This window comes from Salvelinus namaycush, chromosome 1 (genome assembly GCF_016432855.1).
Source record: "Salvelinus namaycush isolate Seneca chromosome 1, SaNama_1.0, whole genome shotgun sequence".
Classification (NCBI taxonomy): Eukaryota; Metazoa; Chordata; class Actinopteri; order Salmoniformes; family Salmonidae; genus Salvelinus; species Salvelinus namaycush.
This window is the reverse complement of record NC_052307.1, coordinates 26,640,527-26,666,164: the sequence shown is the minus strand read 5'-3', so window position 1 is coordinate 26,666,164 and position 25,638 is coordinate 26,640,527. Positions and strand designations below refer to the sequence as shown.

Sequence of the window (25,638 nt, the reverse complement as noted above, 5' to 3'; positions counted from 1 at the left end):
CCTTGATACCTGGATTTATACACCTTGAGCTGTTCTTGTCTAATGACGTTCTGTATTATGTCATTCTAATTATGTTTCATGTTTTGTGTGGACCCCAGGAAGAGTAGCTACTGCTTTTGCAACAGCTAATGCGGATCCTAATAAAATACCAAACATCCCTTAACACCCTTAAAGCATTGAGCCTCCTCTTCTATTCCTTGAAATCTGGCTGCCTAAAAAAGTGACGCCTCAGAGGAGCCTGATACTGTGTAAACAAAATATGCAAACCCAGTGGGCCAACTATAGACCAACAGACCAACAGAGCCCCTGTTGCCTAGTGCAGCCTGATCTCATAGACTAGATGTAACATAGTAAATGTAAATCTGGGACACTCAAATTAGTATAATATGTTACGTTTGGTATGGTTACAACGGTCACTTAAGGGAAAAATGAAAGTACGGTGGTTGGTTGGGGTGGATGGGTAGGCATATAATGCGGACATCTAGCAACCGAAAGGTTACGTGTTCAAATCTCAGCATTTTAGCTAATTAGCAACTTTGCAACTGCTTACTACTTTTTAGCTACTTTGCAATTACTTAGCATGTTAGCCAACCCTTAACTCTTAGCCTATCTAACGTTAGCCAACTAGCCCTGAGTCCAGGTTGGCTAGTAAGGCATCCCAATGACCTAATGAAATGCTTTTTATATATATATATATATATATATATTATTTTTACCCCTTTTTTGTGATATCCAATTGGTAGTTACAGTCTTGTCCCACCACTGCAACTCCCGTACGGACTCAGGAGAGGCAAAGGTCGAGAGCCATGCGTCCTCCGAAACACGAGCCTGCCAAGGCTCACTGCTTTTTGACACACTGCTTGCTTGACCCAGAAGCCAGCCGCACCGTGTCAGCGTGCATGCGCCTGGCCCGCCACAAGAGTCGCTAGAGCGCGATGGGACAAGGACATCCCGGCCGGCTAAACCCTCCCCTTACCCAGACGAGGCTGGGCCAATTGTGTGCCGCCTCATTGATCTCCCGGTCGCGACCGGCTGCGACAGTGCCCGGGATCAAACCCGGGTCTGTAGGGATGCCTCTAGCTCTGCGATGCAGTGCCTTAGACCGCTGCGAACACTCGGGAGGCCCATGAAAGGCTTTTAACTGAACAAACAACTCTAATGGGCTCCACATCTATAGCACCAGTAGTCATGTCATTTTGGGTTTGTTAAGTTGGCTGTTTACCATCTGTTTATTTAGCCTCTGCATGCGCCAGTACTGTGGCAGGTTCTGGTAGGGAAAAGTCAGAAAACGCACATGGTGCTCTCTAATCCCAGTGGCACCATCAAGTTCCCACCACAACCCACAAACGTCCCCCTCTCCTGTCCCACTTCCCTGTTCCCCACACACCCCGGCCAAGGCTGGCCCATCCCCATCCCAGTGCCCTCTGAGTGGTGTGGCTGGTTAGGGCTGGTTCCCCTTATCTCCCAGGCCCATTAGCCCACACTGATGCCAATGCAGGGGAGCCACAGTTATCCAGTCCTGTTAGATGAATGGCTGCTCCGTTTTATAAAAGATCATACGCTCATCAATACACAGAGTTTTCTGTTATTTATTTTGTACACTCATCTCAGTTTTGAGAAGTTGTTAGCTTAGCTTTCAATCGTCTTGGCCCACTCTTTCTCTCTCTTTCGTTCTCTCTCTCCCTCCTTCTCAGTTGTTTCGGTCCCTGCGGAAAAGTGGTTGGTTTTGCTGATATTCTTTCAAGACACAATCATCAAAGAGTTTAGAAAATCTAATGATTCCATTTTGATGTCTTTATAACACTGTGTGATTGTGCTTAATTTTAATGACCATATTTTGTGTGGAACGTGTGTTCCCTGATCAGGGAACAGATGGCTCAGCAGAAGCATATTTTAACTACCAAATGACTGTTGCTTTCTACATAATGTGGCTGTCTGATGAGGCACTTGAAGTGAACTTCTATTTTCCTGTGAATGGGATATTAATCTTGCCTCTTCCCTCTTCCTCTCCCTCTCTCCTCTCCCCTGTCCACAGGCATTATCCACCAGATGAAAGGGGACTATGAAACTGCACTGAAACTCCACAAAACCCACCTCTCCATCGCCCAGGAGCTCACTGACTATGCTGCTCAGGGCCGTGCCTACGGTAACATGGGCAACGCCTACAACGCGTTGGGGGCCTTTGACCAGGCCGTGCGCTACCACCGCCAGGAGCTACAGATCTCCATGGAGGTCAACGACCGAGCCTCCCAGGCCTCCACCCATGGTAACCTGGCCGTGGCCTACCAGGCTCTGGGGGCGCACGACCGCGCCCTGCAGCACTACCAGAACCACCTCAATATCGCCCGCGAGCTGCGAGACGTCCAGAGTGAGGCTCGCGCCCTGGGCAACCTGGGGAACTTCCACTGCTCCCGGGGAGAGTTCCCCCAAGCCGTGCCCTACTACGAGCAGTACCTCCGCTTGTCCCCTGACCTCCAGGACATGGAGAGTGAGGGGAAAGTCTGCCACAACCTGGGCTACGCCCACTACTGCCTGGGAAGCTACCAGGACGCTGTCAAGTACTATGAGCAGGACCTGGCTCTGGCTAAGGACCTGCATGACAAGCTGAGCCAGGCCAAGGCCTACTGTAACCTTGGACTGGCCTTCAAGGCTCTGGGTAACTTCACCAAGGCAGAGGAGTGTCAGAAGTACCTGCTCTCTCTAGCCCAGTCTCTTAATAATGCACAGGCCCGCTTCAGAGCCCTGGGCAACCTGGGGGACATCTTTGTCTGCAAGAAGGATGTGACCGGAGCTATCCAGTTCTATGAGCAGCAGCTCGCCCTGGCTCACCAGGTGAGATTCACTAGGTCCTGATTATAGTCATAGTCACAGGATAGGTCTCCACTTTGTCTGCATACAGTAAGAGAGATTAGCATGATATACTGTAAGTAAGTCAAGCACTCCATTGATTTTGAAAGGCAGGGTTGTTAAAATGTAATACTGTTGCTGTTGCTCATTTGCTGATGCACTGAAATCCTGTCTGTGCTTTGTTTCAGATGAAGGAGCGCAGGATGGAGGCGTGCGCCTACGCTTCCCTGGGTGCCACCTACAGACTGGTGCAGAAGTACGACAAGTCCCTGGGCTACCACACCCAGGAGCTGGAGGTGTACCAGGAGCTGGGCGATGTTCCCGGGGAGTGTAAAGCCCACGGCCACCTGGCAGCTGTCTACATGGCCCTGGGGAAGTATGCCATGGCCTTCAAGTGCTACGAGGAGCAGCTAGAGCTGGGCCGCAGACTGAAGGACCCGGGGGTAGAGGCCCAGGTCTACGGCAACATGGGCATCACCAAGATGAACGTAGGGGTGATGGAGGAGGCTATAGGCTACCTGGAGCAGCAGTTGGCCACCCTGCAGCAGCTGAGTGGCAACGAGGCCGTACTGGACCGGGGCAGGGCCTATGGTAACCTGGGAGACTGTTACGAAGCCTTAGGAGACTTTGAGGAGGCCATTAAATACTACGACCAGTACCTGTCTGTGGCCCAGAGCCTGAACCGCATGCAGGACCAGGAGAAGGCTTACCGAGGTCTGGGCAATGGACACAGGTCAGTGACATTGCTCATTAGCCCCTACTAAACACACTTAGAAACCTGTAATGTGATTGGTTATACACTGGACAAAAGTATGTGAACACGCCTTCAAATGAGTGGTTTCAGCTATTTCAGCCACATCCGTTGCTGACAGGTATATAAAATTGAGCACAAAGCTATGCAATCTCCGTAGACAAACATTGGCAGTAGAATGGCCTTACTGAAGAGCTCAGTGACTTTCAACGTGGCACCGTCATAGGATGTCACCATTCCAAAAAGTAAGTTTGTCACATTTCTGTCCTGCTAGAGCTGCCCAGTCAACTGTAAGTGCTGTTATTGTGAAGTAGAAACATCTAGGAGCAACGACAGGTCAGCGTGAAGTGGTAGGCCACACAAGCTCATAGAATGGGGCCGCCAAGTGCTGAAGCACATAGCGCGTAAAAATCGTCTGTCCTCGGTTGTAACACTCACTACCGAGTTCCAAACTGCCTCTGGAAGCAAAGTCAGCACAATAACTGTTTGTTGGGAGCTTCATGAAATGGGTTTCCATGGCCGAGCAGCCGCATGCACAATGCCAAGCGTCGGCTGGAGTGGTGTAAAGCTCGCGGCCATTGGACTCTGGAGCAGTGGAAACGCGTTCTCTGGAGTGCTGAATCACACTTCACCTTCAGGGAGTCCGACAGACAGATCTGAGTTTGGCGGATGCCAGGAGAACTCTACTAGCACTAGTGCATAGTTCCAACTGTAAAGTTTGGTGGAGGAGGAATAATGGTCTGGGGCTGTTTATCATGGTTCGGGCTCGGCCCCTTAGTTCCAGTGAAGAGAAATCTTAATGCTACATCATTCAATTACATTCTAGACGATTCTGTGCTTCCAACTTGTGGCAACAGTTTAGGGAAGGCCTTTTCCTGTTTCAGCATGACATTGCCCCCATGCACAAAGCGAGGTCCATACAGAAATGGTTTGTCGAGATCGGTGTGGAAGAACCTGACTTGCCTGAACAGAGCCCTGATCTCAACCCCATCGAAGACCTTTGGGATTAAATGGAAAGCCAACTGCGAGCCAGGCCCAATCACCCAACATCAGTTCCCGACCTCACTAATGCTCTTGTGGCTGAATCCCCACAGCAATGTTCCAACATCTAGTGGAAAGCCTTCCCAGAAGAGTGGAGGCTGTTACAGCAGCAAAGGGGGACCAACTCCATATTAATTCCCATGATTTTGGAATGAGATGTTCGACGAGCAGGTGTCCACATACTTTTGGTCATGTAGAGTAGCTCCGTATCAGGTCACTCAGTAGGTAAATGATGCTAATTTGCTTTAGCCCTAACATCATACAGAATATTGGCGTTTCTCTCACTCCCTGCAGTAACTCCACTTTTCCCACTGAATGAGCCACTTAGATACTGTTCCAGGTAAGCACTGTCATCTGTCCAAATGTCCTCTTCTTGAAGTAGTGATTGGAATAAAGTGTCACTAAAGGATTGGATTGGGTATACAGGGTGTCTCTGCAGCTCCCCACTGAACAGTGCTGTAGCTTTATAATGAAAATCTGTGGTTGGATGAAAAGCACTCTAAAACCATGAAATCTCTGATTGCCTGTTACGAAAAGCTAATATCTGAATCATAGATGAAGAGTCCTGCTGATGAAAGTAGAAATAGAACTTGAATTTGTCTTTTTCTCGGTTAATAATATTTTTTTTATTTAACCTTTATTTAACTCTATTTAAATTTAAAGGCATCATATTTCTAATACACCTAAGCCACCATTGCAATCAGAAAGCCATTATGCATGGGCCTCCCGAGTGGCGCAGCCGTCTAAGGCACTGCATTGCAACGCTAGAGGCGTCTCTATAGACCCGGGTTTGATCCCGGGCTGTATTGCAACCGGCCGTAATTGGGAGTACCATAGGGCGGCACACAATTGGCCCAGAATTGTCCGGGTTAGGGGAGGGTTTGGCCGGGAGGGGGCCTTTACTTGGCTCATCGTGCTCTAGCGACTCCTTGTGGCGTGCCGGGACTCCTGCAGAATGACCTCAGTCGTCAGTTAAATGGTGTTTCCTCCGACACATTGATTAAGCGGGCGGGTGTTAAGAAGCGCAGTTTGGCGTGTCATGTTTCGGAGGACGCCTCCCGAGCGCGTTGGGGAGTTGCAGCGATGAGACAAGATCGAAAATTGGAGAGATAAAAAAAAACATTCTGCCTTTGAATAAGCTGCGGATATCAATTTATTCTGGTTGTTGCTTGTGACAGATAATTTGCTAATAATCATAGTAATCGTACTTTGCATAATCTTTTTTCTTTTTGTGCCCGCTGCTGTTTTTTTTGCTTGTGCTGGCACTTGCACTTCAGGACCACCATAGTTTAGAGACACCTTGACTGTCGGTGTTGAGGATCCTGAGGCTGAGTGAGGCTGGTGCTAGCTGCTTCAGCACTGAGCCTACTGGCCCCCAGCTGATCGGTCTGCAAAGAGGCTTTGGCACACAGACGTCTGAAACCGGGGGAATCGCAGTTAATTCGAGACGACCTTTTACATTCTTTCTCTTTTCTCCACTTTCTCTCCCCCCGTGTGAGTCTGATAACATCCTGATAGAATACAGGGCGAAACAAAACACGATGGCAGCAACGGAGTCCTAATTTCAAAGAATATTTTTCCCTCTTATTGTGCATCAACAGCAAGCCACCATAACAATCAGACAGAACCCTGCATTAGCCATGCATGAGCTGACTGGGGAAGAATGTAAATCTGACTCCTATCATCCTCACTTCCTCCTCTCTCTATCCCCCTCGCACTCTCGCGCTCCATCTCTCTCTCCCAGAGACTTTACTCAACCAGCTCACATTAACACACAACATTAATTAATCTCAAGCCTTTTATTCTTTTAATGGTCCTTTTCAAATGACATCGAGCAATTGTTGCTCTGCCGGGGAATGTGAAAATTGGCTATTTGCAAGGTTTCTGCAGCATGTGCAAAGCATTCAAGAGAACAAAACCGTGGTATGAATGCAGGTCTTAGCCAGTGTGTAAGCTTATTCACAGAGATAGACAGAACCTGTGTCCATGTGACATCCCATCTAGGCCAAGGGTGAATGGGTGAGGGTGAGGAGGGTGAATTATATTATCTAGCCCCCCCCAACCCATTGTATCATTACCCCTTCAGCCCCTCCTCTTCCCCCTACACACATATTAACAATGGTCATCGAAATTGTTAAAAGGTTTTAAAAACAATTGCAACAGACAATGGATAAAGATACTCGAACCGTTTAGAATTTTTATAAACCATCAGATATTGACTAAATTATAACACATCAAATATTTTACTGGCAGGGACAATTCAATCAAGTTTGCTGTGTTCGGCCTGATTACCAACAACGATGAGACAGGCTACAGGGAGGAGGTGAGAGCCCTGGTGGAGTGGTGCCAGGAAAATAACCACTCTCTCAATGTCAACAAAACAGAGCTGATCGTGGACTACAGGAGACAGCAGAGAGAGCACGCCCCCATCCACATCGACAGGGCCACAGTGGAGAGGGTCAAAAGCTTTAAGTTCCTTGGCGTCCACATCACTGACAACCTGAAATGGTCCCTTCACACAGACAGAGTGGTAAAGAAGGTGCAACAGCACCTTTATCAACCTCAGGAGGCTGAAGAAATTTGGCCTGTCCCCTAAAATCCTCACAAACTTCTACAGATGCACCATTGAGAGCGTCCCGTCGGGCTGTATCACCACCTGGTATGGCGATTGCACCGTCCACAACCGCAGGGCTCTCCAGAGGGCGGTGCGGTCAGCCCAACCCATCACCGCTGGCACACTGCCTGACCTCCAGGACATCTACAGCACCCGGTGTCACAGGAAGATCATCAAGGACCTCGGCCACCCGAGCTACGGCCTGTTCATCCCGCTACCATCTAGAAGGCGGAGACAGTACAGGCTCATCAAAGCTGGGACCGAGAGACTGAAACAGCTTCTATCTCCAAGCCATCAGACTGTTAAATAGTCACCCGGGAATTCTAACCTGCACCTTAGAGACTGCTGCCCTATATACATTGAGTCATTGAACACTGGTCTCTTTAATAATGTTTACATACTGTTTCACCCACCTTATATGTATACACTGAGTGTACAAAACATTAGGAACACCTGCTCTTTCCATGACATAGACTGACCAGGTGAATCCAGGTGAAAGCTATGATCGATCCTTTACTGATGTCACTTGTTAAATCCACTTCAATCAGTGTAGATGAAGGGGAGGAGACAAGTTAATGAAATATTTTTAAGCCTTGAGACCATTGAGACATGGATTGTGTATGTGTGCCATTCAGACGGTGAATTGGCAAGACAAAAGATGCCTTTGAATGGGGTATGGAAGTAGATACCAGGGGCACCGGTTTGAGTGTGTCAAGAACTGCAACGCTGATGGGTTTTTCACGCTCAACAGTTTCCCGTGTGTATCAAGAATGGTCCACCACCGAAAGGACATCCAGCCAACTTGACATAACAGTGGGAAGCATTGGAGTCAACATGGGCCAGCATTCCTGTGGAACGCTTGCGACACCTTGTAGTCCATGCCTGACGAATTAAGGCTGTTCTGAGTGCAAAATGGGTTGCAACTCTATATTAGGAAGTTGTTCCTAATGTTTTGTACACTCAGTGTATACTGTATTCTAGTCATGGCTCATCCTATGTTATTTATTTAGTATTTTCTGGATTATGTTTGTATTGTTTTTTTTATTGCTAGGTATTACTAGACTTTTGGAGCTAGAAAACACAAGCATTTCGCTGCACCTGCGGTAACATCTGAGAATCTGTGTACGCGACCAATATACTTTGATTTGATTTGACAAATAATGAGTTGAGGGATTTTGCCGAGACATTAACATAAAAGGGTGGAACAGAGCTGTAACCACAACACTTCCTCTGTCTACCCTACCTGCACTGTCTAGACTGCCTCATTAACTCATTACTGTTGTCACATTCTCTTGCATAATTCAACAAGTATGTGCATAGCAGGATACCATCGGCTTAAAAATCAACTCTAGATTACGTCTATACATACTTTACATTGTTTGGGAGATCAAACAATATCACTATAATTCTAGTGTTCATTTTCGGAAGTTGCTTTCATTTCAGCCCATCTCATTTGTGAACAGTTCAACTGTATAATTTTGTTTTATTTTATTTTTATTCCATCCAAAAAATAAACACCCATCAAAATAAAGTTATCTTCTCTTTTCTTGTGATGTAAGTGTCGTGAAAGTGCGTTAAATCCCTGACAAAGCTTTAACGTTTTTCTAGATTAAACGGAAAGACAGTGTATTCCATTGAGCCCATTTCGGCCATTACCGGAGTGTGTTTGACAGGTCATTACAAACGATTCCGCGGTCGTAATGTTAACGGGGAATACGACAGGCACAAGCAAGAATATGAAAGAGTCACAGGAGTAAAATGAAAGCAATCAATCAAGTGGATTTTGCACCCTTCAAACAGGAAGTAGATGACTGAAAAAGACAGATCCTCAGGTGGGCAGGGCATGCACGTTGCCACACACACACACACACACACACACACACACACACACACACACACACACACACACACACACACACACACACACACACACACACACACACACACACACACACACACACACACACACACACACACACACACACACACACACACACACACACACACACACACACACACACACACACACTCCTCAGAGAGTCATCTGCTGTGCTTTTTGTTGGGAATCTGAATATTCATTACCACTGAAATGATGCAGACCTTGGCAAATGGCATAGTTCCTGCTCTTGTGACAATGCAATGTGTGTTCCTCATTCTTCCCTTATTGCACAATGTGGCCATATGTGCAGATTAGATAAAAGCTGTTCTACTATCCCCCTGATAGGAGATAAGGAGAGATGAACAGGGTGACAGTGAGTCTGTTTGTTCATAGCACCAGATGGCAATTACAGGGTGTTTTAGTAGGCATATAATGTAGTCAACTTAACTCTATCCCTGCCTTCCCAGTTGACCCACATCTCGGTCCTTCCCCACTGTTTGACTCCCCCTCGTCCTGCCCTGACTCTGTGTCTCCCCCTGCAGGGCGATGGGTAACCTGCAGCAGTCCCTGGTTTGCTTTGAGAAGCGGCTGGTGGTGGCCCATGAGTTGGGGGAGTGTGGCGGGAAGGCCCAGGCCTACGGGGAGCTGGGGGCGCTCCACAGCCAGTTGGGGAACTATGAACAGGCCATCTCCTGTCTTGAGCGCCAGCTAGGCATCGCCCGCGACACCCAGGACCGCCCACTAGAGGGCGACGCTAGTTGCGGCCTGGGCGTGGTGTACCAGTCCATGGGGGAGTATGAGACAGCCCTGCGCTGCCACCAGAGTGACCTGGAGATCGCAGAGGAGACGGGCAGCCCCGCCCGACAGGGCCGTGCCTATGGCAACCTGGGCCTCACCTATGAGTCACTGGGCAACTATGAGCGTGCGGTAGTGTTCCAGGAGCAGCATCTGAGTGTTGCAGCTCAGACCAACGACCTGGCAGCCAAGACCCTGGCCTACGGTAGCCTGGGGAGGACACACCACGCACTGCAGAACTACTCACAGGCTGTCATGTATCTGCAGGAAGGTGAGTGGTGGGGTCAGGGAATAGAAGGGAGGATGGGTTACTCATATAGATATATATACTGTTTAATAATAATACTGTGCTCCATAGACAACATAGACTTTAGTGACATGAAAGGTGTTGGGACAGCTTCCAAAGGAGAATATCTATCTGACAGGCAAGAATTAAACACATACTATATGCAAATTCTTGAAGTAAAGCCAGGTTATAATTCTACCAACAGCTGCATTTTTTGTCAATAGGCTTATATTTTGTGATTGTAATGTTTGTGTTTTTCTGTGAGTATTTGTCCATTTTTTTATTAGCCTGTGTGAGGGTGTTTTTGTGTGGGTGTCATTGTCATTGTGTATTTTAGTTTTGTGTGTGATGTGTGTGTTTGTGCATGCACACATTTGTATATGATTTGGTGTGTGAGCTCATCTCCATGCTGCATGGTGAGGCATTTAGCCTGTTTACTGACTCCTATTCTTCACACCTCTATATCCCCTCTCTCAGATGGCACTTTCAAATGAGCTGCCAGAGGATCTTTTCACACACTGTGGCTGACAGACTCTTGCCTCTCACACCTCATTGTCCTCTACAGATAATGGTGAAATAAAAAGCTGCAGCCCTGGCTGTCTAAAAGTCATTATGCCAGTAACAGTGCAGGGAGTGTTTGTCACAGGGATGAGGGCGTGCAAGGCTTCGTGGAAGCTGTTAGGTGGCCACCAGCTCCATTTACAAGCGTGAGGCAGACCCAGGGCATTACACTCCAAAGCCTGTTTCCATCCAGGGAGAATTATCTCTCTGGGTTTATAGGTTGTTTCATCATTCCTCCTCTGAGGAAGATATGAACAGAAATACCTTCCCTAGCCTCTCCTCTCCTGTCCTGTAAGCCACCAGTGCTTGTAGTGACCTAGACATCGTTCCTTGTCGTTGCTTGTTGGGCTTTAATGGAAACAAAGGAGGCAGGCCACTCTATCTCTTCCATGTCCCATTACTGTCCCCTGCTCTGTCCTTACATTGTTCCTTGGTCCAGCTTTGAAAAAGAACACTACCTTCCCTATCCTTGACAGCCAATTATTTTTGGCCAACCTACCCAGACCTAAAAGTTGGCAGTTCTTTTCCTTTTTTCCCCTCCATTTTCTTTTTCATGCTGCACTGCTTGTTTTTTGTTTTTGCTTCCTGAAAAAAGATGAATTGGAAGGAGGCCTATGAAAGGAGAACCACTCGAGGGCCTATAGTGACAGCATGTGACCTCAGCAATGCGTGTGGTTGTTTGTGTGTGTGTGTGTGTGTGTGTGTGTGTGTGTGTGTGTGTGTGTGTGTGTGTGTGTGTGTGTGTGTGTGTGTGTGTGTACATGCCTCACAGTAGGAGGGAGAGAGACACAGCAGTGTGAATGCCTGCAGTATTATTTTATCATTATTATAATTGTTTATATCATTTATAATTAGGTGACACTTTGTGACACTGTGTGTGTGTGTGTGTGTGTAGCTTTGTGAAGTGTGTATGCATGTGTTTAAATATTTGCATATATGCGTTGTATAATGAGAGAGAGAGAGTATTGCCCTGCAGCAAGCGTGTGTGTGTGTGTGTGTGTGTGTGTGTGTGTGTGTGTGTGTGTGTGTGTGTCACAGGGTGCATGGGCCCCCGGGGGCTGTAGTGAATCTCTTCACCAGCTGTCAGGCAGCCTTTAAAGTGTTCTCTAGTTGCTCTTCAGGGTGCAGCCAGCCACAGAGCCACCACCACATCCTTATGTCAGCCACCAACCACTACGTCACTGTGCCTGCATGGCACACCGAAGGTACACACGCTGACAGTCACAGTGACAGTGACGGCAAGAGATTGACACAGTTAGAGAGGGATGCATGTGGGAAGAGATAGCAAGAGTACGCAATGCAGATGCATACATCTTCATGTATGATAATTCTACCAAGTGTCAACCGCACTATAAGAAAAAGACATGCTGTTTTTTGATTAATCATGAGTCTTCTTCATAGAGAAAGGGAGAGGGAGAGGGAGAGGGAGGGAGTGTGTGAGAGTGTGTGAGAGTGACTCGGAGAGATGGAGGGAGATGTGAATGGTGAGGGTGCAGAACAGTTCTCTCTCTAAAGCTCCAGACTCTAATGAAACCTGAGTAGGACTGAGACTAGTGGAGGGCAGATAGACCGAGAGAAAGAGAGGAGAGGGGAGAGAAAGACAGCGAGAGAGAGAGAGAAACAGAGAGATGAGGTCGGGGAGGGTGAAGGAGAGGGTTTAGAGAGTTCTGAAAGAATGGCAGAGAGTTGGAGGAGGGAGAAAGAGGGCAGAGAGAGATAAGAGAGGGCGTATTGAGAGAGTTAGGGAGTGTGAGCGAGAGAGAGAGAGAGAGAGAGAGAGAGAGAGAGAGAGAGAGAGAGAGAGAGAGAGAGAGGGGCAGGAGGAGGGAGAAAGAGGGAAGAGAGGGAGAAGAGGATAGATAAGTAGAGGGGGGAAGTGTTGCAGGCTTCAAAGGCATCCGTCTGTCTGAGGGTGTACTCACAGAGCAGAGCAGCCCTGGGCCTGGTGGAATAGGAATAGTGTAGGTCGGGTGTTCCTTCCTGGTCACGCTCTGTGTTCTTTTCTTATCTGGGTCAGACTCAGACACACTGTTTTCCAGGAATGACTAGAAACGCGAGGAGAGTGAGATGAGGGCTGCTTGATATCATGGCACATTTTCTCTCCCCTCCACCAAAACGTGTTTTCCCCTAGTCACAGAGGAATAGAGTAGATACATTATATTCTACTACCTACATAATATAAACCTTGTAGCCACAGACTTATTAGCAGCCCAAATCATAGCTAAGATTGCCTGCTGTGCTGTTAGCACCTGGTAGGTGACATGTGGCCCAGTGTCTGTCCTTTTTCATAATTTCCCTTCGTGGAGTGTCTGTTTCATCACAGTAATTGGGTGAAACCAAGCAGTCGGCGGGCAGGCTGTTGACACATGCAAACATGTGACATACACATCACCGCTTGAGGGATTGAAATGGGGAAACAAACGTTATTCTCGCCAGGTGATCTGACAAAGCCACGCTAACTGAACACAAAAATCTCCCCGGGTTTCGTCCGAATCTCAGAAGACGTTTATGGACCAGTGTGATGAGCTATACGAACAGTTTCAACACAGGGTTCTAGCCTCTGTGTGTGTTGTGTTTCCAGTGTGTGTGTGTTGTGTTTCCAGTGTGTGTGTGTTGTGTTTCCAGTGTGTGTGTGTTGTGTTTCCAGTGTGTGTGTGTTGTGTTTCCAGTGTGTGTGTGTGTTGTGTTTCCAGTGTGTGTGTGTTGTGTTTCCAGTGTGTGTGTGTGTGTTGTGTTTCCAGTGTGTGTGTGTTGTGTTTCCAGTGTGTGTGTGTGTGTGTTGTGTTTCCAGTGTGTGTGTGTTGTGTTTCCAGTGTGTGTGTGTGTGTTGTGTTTCCAGTGTGTGTGTGTTGTGTTTCCAGTGTGTGTGTGTTGTGTTTCCAGTGTGTGTGTGTGTGTTGTGTTTCCAGTGTGTGTGTGTTGTGTTTCCAGTGTGTGTGTGTTGTGTTTCCAGTGTGTGTGTGTTGTGTTTCCAGTGTGTGTGTGTTGTGTTTCCAGTGTGTGTGTTGTGTTTCCAGTGTGTGTGTGTTGTGTTTCCAGTGTGTGTGTGTGTGTGTTGTGTTTCCAGTGTGTGTGTGTTGTGTTTCCAGTGTGTGTGTGTGTGTTGTGTTTCCAGTGTGTGTGTGTGTTGTGTTTCCAGTGTGTGTGTGTTGTGTTTCCAGTGTGTGTGTTGTGTTTCCAGTGTGTGTGTGTTGTGTTTCCAGTGTGTGTGTGTGTTGTGTTTCCAGTGTGTGTGTGTGTGTTGTGTTTCCAGTGTGTGTGTGTTGTGTTTCCAGTGTGTGTGTGTTGTGTTTCCAGTGTGTGTGTGTTGTGTTTCCAGTGTGTGTGTGTGTGTGTGTGTTGTGTTTCCAGTGTGTGTGTGTTGTGTTTCCAGTGTGTGTGTGTTGTGTTTCCAGTGTGTGTGTGTTGTGTTTCCAGTGTGTGTGTGTGTGTTGTGTTTCCAGTGTGTGTGTTGTGTTTCCAGTGTGTGTGTGTTGTGTTTCCAGTGTGTGTGTGTGTTGTGTTTCCAGTGTGTGTGTGTTGTGTTTCCAGTGTGTGTGTGTGTGTTGTGTTTCCAGTGTGTGTGTGTGTGTTGTGTTTCCAGTGTGTGTGTGTGTGTTGTGTTTCCAGTGTGTGTGTGTTGTGTTTCCAGTGTGTGTGTGTGTGTGTGTTGTGTTTCCAGTGTGTGTGTGTTGTGTTTCCAGTGTGTGTGTGTTGTGTTTCCAGTGTGTGTGTGTGTTGTGTTTCCAGTGTGTGTGTGTGTTGTGTTTCCAGTGTGTGTGTGTTGTGTTTCCAGTGTGTGTGTGTTGTGTTTCCAGTGTGTGTGTGTGTGTTGTGTTTCCAGTGTGTGTGTGTTGTGTTTCCAGTGTGTGTGTGTTGTGTTTCCAGTGTGTGTGTGTGTTGTGTTTCCAGTGTGTGTGTGTGTTGTGTTTCCAGTGTGTGTGTGTTGTGTTTCCAGTGTGTGTGTGGCTGAGTGGATGATATGTGTTGTTTTTTGCTCTAATGTATGAGTGTATACCTTCCATGTGTAATCGAACATTACAGAAGTCTCTAGACTCTATTAAACATATTATGTTTGCTTAGTCTCCCACTTGCTTTATATAGAAGCATTATGGGTGTGTTTGTGTTTGTTCAGCCACTCGATCCTTACCATTGATTACTAGGCACTCAGATTAGTGCCCTAACAGCGTCGTACTGTGTGTCTGGGAGTGGGTGTGTTTGTGTTTGTGTGTGATGCCCAGACTGAGTGGGATTTTACAACTGAAGCTTGTTCACTGTCAGAGTATCAGTACCATGCTTACATCTGTTACCCTGGACGATACCTGCCTGCCCATAGCTCTAAATTATTTCTAATGTCTCTCTCTCCAGGCCTACGGCTGGCGGAGCAGCTGGCTCGGCGTGAGGATGAGGCTAAGATCCGACATCGTCTGGGGCTGTCTTTGTGGGCCAGTGGGAACCTGGAGGAGGCCCAGCACCAGGTACACGTCTGACATGAACTTCTCCTCACACACAACATACACAGGGTTACCTATCTGCATGTGTGTAGAGAGAGACCGTGGATGGGGAGGTGGAAGATTGACATTTTATTCACCCTCTTATCCTGAGTGACTTACAGTTAGTGCGTTCATCTTAAGATAGCTAGGTGGGACAACCACATATCTCAGTCACAGGAAGTAGAAATGTTCCTCAGTAAAGTAGCTATCAGCAAAGGCAGTGCTAGTAAGAAAAGGTAAATAGTGACTGTTAGTTCACAAAAGTCATGGTGCTAGTTTTTTTTGGGGGGGTGGGGGAGTATTTAAAATACTCTTTGAAGAGGTAGGGTTTCAGACGTTTTCGGAAGATGGGCAGGGACTCTGATGTTCCACCATTGCGGTGCCAGGACAGAGAAGAGCTTTTACTGGGCTGAGTGGGAGCTGACCCAGTCCAATGTATCTATCTTTCTTTCTTTCTTTCTTTCTTTCTTTCTTTCTTTCTTTCTTTCTTTCTCTCTCTCTTTCTTTCTTTCTCTCTCTCTCTTTCTTTCTTTCTTTCTTTCTCTCTTTCAAATCAATTTTAAGGGGCTTTATTGGCATAGGAAATGTGTTTACATTGTCAATGCATGTGAAATAAACAAAAGTGAGAAGACACAGAACAACATTAACACAAAACTTAGAATTTAACAGTAAATATTGCATTCAAAAAGGTTTAAAAATCAGCTATGTACAGGGATCTCTCTCTCTCTCTCTCTCTCTCTCTCTCTCTCTCTCTCTCTCTCTCTCTCTCTCTCTCTCTCTCTCTCTCTCTCTCTCTCTCTCTCTCTCTCTCTCTCTCTCTCTCTCTCTCTCTCTCTCTCTCTCTCTCTCTCTCTCTCTCTCTCTCTCATCTCTCATCTCTCATCTCTCATCTCTCATCTCTATTACAATGACAATGACCTTATCCCCATACCCCTCAGACTTAACAGCCAAACAGATGTTAGCCCAAGCAACACTATTTTGTCATTTCACACCCAAGTTCTTTCCCCAGGCAACTCCGTAGTGTTTGGGATATTTCCTCCAGTCAGTGTAGCTGTCATGGTGGTGTGTTGTTGGGAAAGGAAAGGACACACTGCAGTTGTCCTCAGTGAATAGGTTAGATGATTATTCATGAGGAAGCAGGGAGGGCTTTACTGCTGGTGGTAAAGCTATATGACCTTGGTAAATAGCCTGACCCACTTCAGGGCTGATTTACATAGCCAACTATGTCCCACTATGCAATATTACTGCACTTAATATTCATACAGCATCTGTACTGTTGGAATGAGATGACTTGACCTCATGTTCGACCGTTTAAACCTAATTGTGTTTCAACACCCTCACTCTGATCCGCCGTGTCCTCTGTGACCTGCCCACGGTTCAATCAGATTTGTGATGAATACATGGTTTCATATTGTCACATGGGATTAATAGATGAATGTTGAGTACAGTGTGGTGGGTTTGATGTTTTACTGCTCATAACTTCTATCAGAGAGGGTGAACGTAGCCCTGGGGAAAAGACATGATGAGAGTCATTTTAGGCATCGTGATGGGGTCTACATGTGCAACTGTCAGTGTGAAAATGTCCGATAAAAGTTACGGTAATCATGGGTTATATTGGGTGCATACATGGCAGTGTAAATGTCCTAGGCCCCTATTCTGATGTTAGCTTTACAGCATCGAGGCGGGACATTGCCAGCACAGCACTTTTGGGATTGTTTTCTTTTAATCTGTGAAGGGTGAGGTTGGCCCCGGGGGGAAGGTGGTGTGAGAAATTAGTTTTCATCTTAAAGGGATGTCTGTGTGCCCAAAAGATTGAACTAGCTTTGCAGGAATCAGCCTGCAGCTCTATCAGCAGAATCAGACAGCCCGGACTGGACTTCTAGCACTAATGCTGCACAACCACACTCTGCTCTCCCAGTGCTCTCTCTCTCTTTCTCTCTCTCCTCTCGTCTGACATACTTTAGTGGCCTGGATAGCTTTAACCAACTCACCACACACACACACACACACACACACACACACACACACACACACACACACACACACACACACACACACACACACACACACACACACACATATGCCTGATTCATCCCGATTCCATCCCTTCCATGTGCCAGTCCCAGGGCAGCAGCTATCTGAATGTTTGGTGTGCATAGTTCAATCTCACTTCTGGACTCATACAGACTGGCTGTGGAGGTGGAACATTCTCAGTCTTCTTGAAGGCCTGCCAACAGAAGAGGAATAGGAAACCAATAACAACTCCCATGAATCAGCACTCCTGACTGGCCTGGCCTGGCAGCACAGCCTCCGCCCACACTGTGTCTGCCCTCCCACCTTTGTCTCTCCCTCTTCTTCTCCCTCTCCAGCCTGATGTTAGTGTCTGAGACTGAACAGAGAAAAGATGTGGAGCATCTTTGAGATGAGACGGGAGGATAGCTGAGGTGAATATCAGAGCTGTGTCCATCAGGCCCAATATCACAGATCCATGATTTGGGCTGAGTTGCCTGATCTGAGTTGCCTGATTCAGCTACAGACTTCCAGGAGTCTGTTACAGACATTTGACGCGTCAATTTGTCCTAGAACTTCCCATAACAGCCGCAGGCCTGTGCTATGGACGAAGGCTGAGGTAGAGTGCAGGTTGTGAAACCAGGAGACATCCCGAAACGGTTTAAGCTACAGACTATTATGACCCCACCATGGAAAGGCTCTCACGAACACGTCCGAGGTGATTTGTTTTGCTATACGATGCTCACATGCCGCAGGACTCGTTACAATGTAAGGGTTTTTCTTCAAAGGAGATCATTGCATTGTGATGGTTCCTGATGTTTACCTGAGCTTAATAAATTCACATAGTTACTGTCACAAACTCCACACAGACTAGTTTTCTGTACTTACTGTACTTTTTTTTATCAGGTTATTGGCACATCTCATTTTTGGAGTGACATTAGTCAATAAAACTCATGAATGTAACTTTAAAAAAAAGGTTTTTACCCCCTTTTTCTCCCCAATGTCTTGTCTCATCGCTACAACTCCCGTACGGGCTCGGGAGAGACGAAGGTCGAGAGCCATGCGTCCTCCGAAACACAACGCACTGCTTCTTGACACAATGCACATCCAACCCGGAAGACAGCCGCACCAATGTGTCGGAGGAAACACCGTACACCTAGCAACCTGGTCAGCGTGCACTGCACCTGGCCCGCCACAGGAGTCGCTAGTGCACGATGAGACAAGGATATCCCTACCGGCCAAGCCCTCCCTAACCCGGACGACGCTGGCCCAATTGTGCGTCGCCCCATGGACCTCCCGGTCACGGCCAGCTGCAACAAAGCCTGGGCTCGAACCCAGAGTCTCTGGTGGCACAGCTAGCACTGTGATGCAGTGCCTTAGACCACTGCGCCACCTGGTAGGCCCATGAATGTAACTTTTTATGTCAAATAATTTGGTCCTGAAAAGAAAAAAGCAGAGCACTTCAATGTGAGACTAAATATGAGAGCTTGCCAAGCAGATACTTGAAATGAGTGACCAGACTGATGGGCTGATTTGGCTTGGGACTGATCAGGTTAAGAAGGAGAGGGGTAGCAGTGTAGATATCAAACATAATTTACACTGATGGGGGCTGCTGCCATCTAGTGGCTTCACTCTTCTACTGCAACTCTCTGAGAGCTCTACAGCCAACAGGGATATGGATGTATCTGATGTTTTTCTGTGTGTTATTTGTCCTACAGCTCTACCGAGCGTCTGCACTGTTTGAGACCATTCGTCACGAGGCCCAGCACAGCACCGACTACAAACTGTCTCTGTTTGACCTGCAGACTTCCTCCTATCAGGCACTCCAGAGGGTCCTCGTCAGCCTAGGTTCTCACACTTTACACTCTCTTTGTCCATTGCTCACTTCTCTTTTTGATTGCTCTTCTGCTCTATTTCCATCTTTATTTGTGTCTTCTGTAAAAAAAAAAAAATCCACCACTCCATAATGAACTGGGGCTCCCGAGTGGCACGGCGGTCTAAGGCACTGCATCTCAGTGCTAGAGGCGTCACTAAGACCCTGGTTCGATTCCAGGCTGTATCACAACTGGCCGTGATTGGGAGTCCCATAGGGAGGCGCACTATTGCCCCAGCGTTGTCTGGGTTAGGGTTTGGCCGGGGTAACTGACTTGCCTAGTTAAATAAAGGTTCAATTAAAAAATGTAACTGAAAAAAAAGAAACCGAAAAAAATACAATATTGACCATTGACCTTCTTCCGGCCAGGCCACCATGACGAGGCGTTGGCGGTGGCAGAGCGGGGTCGGACACGAGCATTTGCTGACCTGCTGGTGGAGAGGCAGACAGGCCAGCAGGACTCAGACCCCTACACCCCAGTCACAGTGGAGCACATCCTGGACACGGTGAACAGCCAGAGGGCCCTGGTGCTCTACTTCTCCATGGCTGCTGGGTACCTGTACAGCTGGCTGCTGGCTCCAGGAGCAGGTAAGACCTGAGAGGGAGAGGGAGGCGTAGAACAACTAACTCAGTTCCTCTGTGTGCTGATACAATGAGCTATAAGGGTAAAGGGACTATAAATCTGTACAAACTATTATGCCACATTATACGACACATTATACAGACACAAAACACACACATACACGCTCACTCAAACAGTGAATTTCATCATGATTGTGCTTTGTTTAGCTGAGAGTCCTGGAAGGCATGGCTTGTGTTCAGAGGCGGGCGAGGGTAAGAAAGCCCTCTTTAACAGGCGGCGGCAGCGCCACCTGCCACTCCACTGCTGGCAGTGCCACCCCGCCTGGCCTTTCACCCCCCAGGGCACCTGCCAATGAACCATGGTAACCGAGAGTGACAAAGCCAAAGAGCACTTGCACAATCAACATCCGCACAAACAAGTCAACAGGGAAACACACACACACATACTCCTGTGCGTACACACACAATCTCACACAAACAAGCTTTGTGCATTAGTTTGTGCTGTCTTTAGTATTGAGTAGCCTCTCTCTCTCTCTCTCTCTCTCTCTCTCTCTCTCTCTCTCTCTCTCTCTCTCTCTCTCTCTCTCTCTCTCTCTCTCTCTCTCTCTCTCTCTCTCTCTCTCTCTCTCTCTCTCTCTCTCTCTCTCTCTCTCTCTCTCTCTCTCTCTCTCTCTCTCTCTCTCTCTCTCTCTCTCTCTCTCTCTCTCTCTCTCTCTCACACCAAAGTTAATAGAGGAGGCTGTGAAGCACAGTTACTGCTCTGGCCTGACTGACAGCTCTTCCTGCCATGGAGACTGCTAGTCCTTGCTTCTCTTTTAGCCCTACTCAACAAAGTGGGAATGAAAGCTGGTTGTCTGACCCCCCTAACAGAAGTCATATAGATGGGTGTAATACTGCAGAGGGGAATGAAAGCTGGGTGTCTGACCCCCCTAACAGTAGACATATAGATGGGTGTAATACTGCAGAGGGGAATGAAAGGTTGAAAGAGCTGCCTTTTGCCTGAGGCTAAGAGAGGCTACCAGTCCTTTAATTAGCCTTCTGCTCTGTCCCAGTCTCTCCCGGGCATTCACTCGTATACTGCTGGCATACACACTGAACCGGGTCTGGGTAAAATAACCCTTAGTCAGTAAAGGGACTCCTCTAATCATTTAACTGGTGAGCAGCCTGTCTGCCAACTCACAGATCTGAACACATTCAAAGCCAAACTCAACCCCCACACTCAGTATCTACCACCACCACTGCTGTGGTAGTCTCCCCTCCTCCCTCCCTTCTCCCCCAACATCTCAGCTCCCATGGCACGGAGCAGATGGCACAGGCAGCCACGCTTATATTTTATTGAACATTATTTGTTTTATTCATTTTGCTCTGCAGATGTGCAGATCGTACGTGTAGCGTAACTTAGTTTTCAGAGTGAAATCTCTCCATATGGTCTGTTTGTTGGGCTGTTTTAAAGTGAAGTCAACTAAACCGTTTTTATTACACTTTCATTATAGTGTAATAAGTCCAACAGTGCTGTGTGCATCATGACATAATGTGATGTGACCAATATGTTGAGCTTGTTCTCCTTTTCTCATTCTCTCTCTCCCAGGCATCCTGAAGTTCCACGAGGTGTACTTGGGAGAGGGCGTGCCAGAGGGCGGGCCAGACCTCCATGAGGGTGGGGGAGGGGGTGTGGCCAGCGGCTCATCTTTGGAGCAGCACATTGCCAGTGCTCGGGAGGCCCTGGGAGTAGAGTCCTACTACAGCAGGTAACATACACACACACACACACTCACACACTCACACACTCACACACACTCAAAGCCCAGAATAAATATACCATTCTATAGGGTGGAGACAGGCTGATGCTCATAGAAGAGTGTGCTGTTCTGTATGCTGTCTCAGGGAGTCATTGTGCACCTGTGGGGGGTGTGATGACAGGACCCCGCTACCTGTCTAAAAAACAACTGCTCTCTGCCCCCACTGACAACCAATGAGACAGAATAATGGACCTCTGGATGCCCACTGAACTCACTTAAGAAATACTGTCTGGGACTGGGAGACAGGGAAACACAGCAGAGGGCCGAGGAGAGGAAGAAGATGGAGCTGAAGAAAGGAGGAAGGCAGCGATACAGGGGGAAATGGATGGAGTGAGATACAGGGAGAAATGGATGGAGTGAGATACAGGGAGAAATGGATGGAGTGAGATACAGGGGGAAATGGATGGAGTGAGATACAGGGGGAAATGGATGGAGTGAGATACAGGGGGAAATGGATGGAGTGAGATACAGGGAGAAATGGATGGAGTGAGATACAGGGGGAAATGGATGGAGTGAGATACAGGGAGAAATGGATGGAGTGAGATACAGGGAGAAATGGATGGAGTGAGATACAGGGGGAAATGGATGGAGTGAGATACAGAGATTGGAGGAGACTTGTTAGACTGTGTAGAATATGAAGTGACTTTGAAAAAAGAACAGTTAATGACAAATTAATTAATTGAGCAATCAAACTGCAGGTTTACTTCAGGTGACGACTCGTGTCATTGAACTTCCACACAAATGTTCCCTATCATTAACCTACATTTTGCATGAGGGCACATGTTTCTCAAATGAGGAATTAGCCCATAGTGGACAGCCTGTGTGCCCACTGCCAACCTCCACCCCCACCAGCCTGCCATGCCCTCTTGCCCCATTACTGAGTCATTTACCGCTCCAATGGGAAGCAGCACACATGCCACTACGCCTGGCTGGCCACAATATGGCACCACTTACCGCCCCATTCACTCTCCACAGAGGATAAAGAGAGGGATACGGAGAAGGGGAGGGGAGTGTGAGGGGAAGATAGCGGGAGGGAGAGAGAAACAGAGAGAGAGAAAAGGGCAGCATCCATATTTGGGAAGACTGTGTCTCCTCAGTCCTCATCAATAAATCCAGTCAACCATAGAGTATCTTTCCCCACTTCCCATCTCCCCATACCGTCTGACCTGAACAGTATGTACCTCTCCCACCTGCTAACATGCGTGTGAGTGCAGCCGCTCTGTGTTAGACAGATGTGGACAGCGAGGGACCTCATGGGAAGGGATCTCAGAGAAAGGCTACCGCAAATATATGGATTACTGGAGAGAGAAATGAGAGAGAAAGAGAGAGGGAGAGATTTTAGATGAGAGCAACAGTTCCCATTGTTAAACTTGGAACCGTTGTGAGCAGTGAGCTGACAGAGGAAGATGGAGGGGAGTTTGGATGAGATGTGGGGGTAAAAGAGGGGGGCAGGGATGGAGGGATGGATAGATAGAGAGGTGTGTATGGAGAGAGGAGGGGTGTAGATACAGAGGGGGTAGAGGATGGAAGAACAGAACAGACTCCCTGCTAGGTGCTGGCTGGATCAGCATTAGCAGCATATGAAAAAGAGGATTTAATTCTGCTTCTTGTTAGGGCCCTTCCTGGACCACGCCTGGGAAACTGGGCTGGACGGGTGTGTGTGTGTGAATAAGAGTGTGCGTGCGCATGCAGTCTGTATGTCTAATGGTATAAACCCCCCCTCCAACGCTATCTCTCCCTCTCTCACTCCTTCTTCTCTCCCCCCCCCCCCCCCCCCCCTCTCTCTCAGGGGTTGTTCCAGCAGTGAGACAGAGAGTGAGGCAGGGGACCTGTTGGACCAGCAGTTTGAAGAGCTCAACAACAAACTCAACTCTGTGACTGACCCCACTGGCTTCCTCCGCATGGTGTCCAGAAACAACCTCTTCAACAGGTGAGACAGACACTGTGTGAGACACTGGCCTCCAGTTAGCCTTTATCGTTCATCTCCAATTCCCCCACATTTCCATAATAAGAAAGCTATCTGATGAGGGAGAGGATCCGGCTTGGTAGGTGAATTCATTTGAATAATTCGCTTTCTGGGAAAATTGTGTTTTCTCCTTTATTTAGCCATCGCAGAGGCATGTGAATCCTCTTTATTAAACTGGCTGAGCAGGGCAGAGCTGGAAAAGCCCGTATCAGCTCTCTGCCTTCATTAGACTATTATGAGTGTGTGTTTATGTGTGTGCCCATGAACTGTATGCAAGTGTGAGTCTATCTGTTTTTGGAGCCCAGTTGTACATATTTGTGTGTGTGTGATTTAATGATGGTATATACACTTGACTGAGTGTGTCTGTGTTAGTATCACTTTGTCATTCAGTGCATGTGTATACACTGTACTGATTGGCGATACGTGTCCGTGTGTTTAAGTGTGTGTGTGTTTAAGCGTGCGTGTGTGTGTGTGTTTAAGCGTGCGCGTGTGTGTGTGTATGTGTGTGTGTGTGTGCGTGCGTGCGCGTGTCTGGGTCGTATTTCTCTGTCCTCGTCTCCAGTTGAGCTCCTCTTTGATGAGAGGGTAATTCCAGCTGTAATTGAGTCTCCATGCTCATTAAGCCTCTTTAATGGGTTGCCAGTAATAATCCGCTCATTATTTTGGGCCCCAAAAACTATCTGAATCATGAAGCCCCTTGTGCTTAAGAGCCACTCGTCAATCTCACTAAAGCAGAGGAAAATGAATAAAGGCTCATTGTCATTTCAAGTCATACATTTTGGGGTTTTGATATTAAGATAAAATGTGGCCTTCAAGGTCTCTCTCTTATTTTATTCCTCATCAACGTGGCCCTTTGCTGTCTGAGTTGAAGACTGTTGACGTGAGAGAGCAACATTATTACCTCAATGACTTTTAATTCAGAGAATAGATTTTATTAGAAGAAAAAAAAACATTACAAAAAAATAATATATCAACAATGGAATGAAGAACAAGGTCAAAAGACAGGGATTTGGAGCGTGAAAGTATGATTGTGCCAAGGTGTCTAAATGTCTGACATTATCTTTGACCTCATCTATCTTTAGAGAGAGCTACTAAAGTGAATATATATATATATATACACAGGAGCTAGCTAATTTGATAGGTTAAACGTCACCTCATCTTTAATCTTGGAAACCCAGAATTAAAATCTTGCGTAATTGCGTCAAATGCTTAATTAAGTTCTGGGGTCAGAAAAATACTAGAACGAGGAGCTGAAATAGGGCGGTAGCTCCACCCCCTACAGGCAAGTCTATGTGCCAAATGTCCCCTCCCCTTCCGAAAGATGCGGATTTGTGCAAATGATCAGTGATCAAATGAACAAAGTTCCTCGTTAGTTGTCGCAACCCACAGTATGTTGACAGACGCTACGATACCAGTTATGTTACATCTGTCCACGAGAGATTACCTCATCTGTAATCTCACTTTCTAAGGACTAACAGAGCTCTTCTCTCAGATGTTCCTAGGCATTGTATAGAGGTTAAGGAGAACTCTATTGAAGGGCTCAGTAAACCTATAAACACACAGACAGGAACGTCAGGATAGCCTCTCTAGGTGTCTATCGGCTTGTTTGGTGCAATAGAATTAGATGACTGAATCAACTGAGTTGGATCCTAGTGAAGAGTTGGTAGTGGACATATCCACCTTTGTCCAACAGTCTCTTCCTGTTTGTCTCTCTTATTGACGTGCATTCCATTCAACCTGCACCCAGATAAAAGAGCCACTGAACATACCCTTAACCTCCTAGCCTTCTGCTTCTAGCCTTTTCTTCTCACCATTTCCCTTTCTCTTGGTCAAACCTTCTCTCTTTTTTATCCCTCTGCACCTTTTCTTCACTTGACCCTCATTTCCTCTCTCACTCCTCCTGTTAGGCTAACAAACGTCTGTTGGCTTTCCCTCGGTGGCCTGTTCCAGGGCCTGGGATAAAGAGACTGGAGCGTGCTAGGGGGCTGGAGGAGAGCCAGTTTCTTGGGGGCACCAGGAAGGCAGGATGGAGGGGGTCGGGGGGGGGGTACTGGCTGTTACAGCAGATGGATAGCAGTAGCAGTGTGCGCTGTTGAGCTTGGGCCTGGCTGTGTGTAAACAAAGTGGAAGGCTTATAGGTCCACGGCGGCCATTACCACAGC

At 47.4% G+C, this 25,638-nt stretch overlaps 1 protein-coding gene across 1 annotated transcript in view; it reads left to right on the top strand.

The window, feature by feature from the left end:
• LOC120051201 (tetratricopeptide repeat protein 28-like) overlaps positions 1–25,638 on the top strand; it is a 370,532-nt gene that overhangs the window by 331,826 nt on the left and 13,068 nt on the right. Inside the window, exons 6-13 of the mRNA XM_038997941.1 lie at positions 2,036–2,832; positions 3,036–3,580; positions 9,675–10,198; positions 15,122–15,231; positions 18,975–19,104; positions 19,499–19,717; positions 21,300–21,459; positions 23,300–23,440. Of these exons, the coding sequence (XP_038853869.1) occupies positions 2,036–2,832; positions 3,036–3,580; positions 9,675–10,198; positions 15,122–15,231; positions 18,975–19,104; positions 19,499–19,717; positions 21,300–21,459; positions 23,300–23,440 (2,626 nt within the window). The remainder of the gene's footprint in view (positions 1–2,035; positions 2,833–3,035; positions 3,581–9,674; positions 10,199–15,121; positions 15,232–18,974; positions 19,105–19,498; positions 19,718–21,299; positions 21,460–23,299; positions 23,441–25,638) is intronic.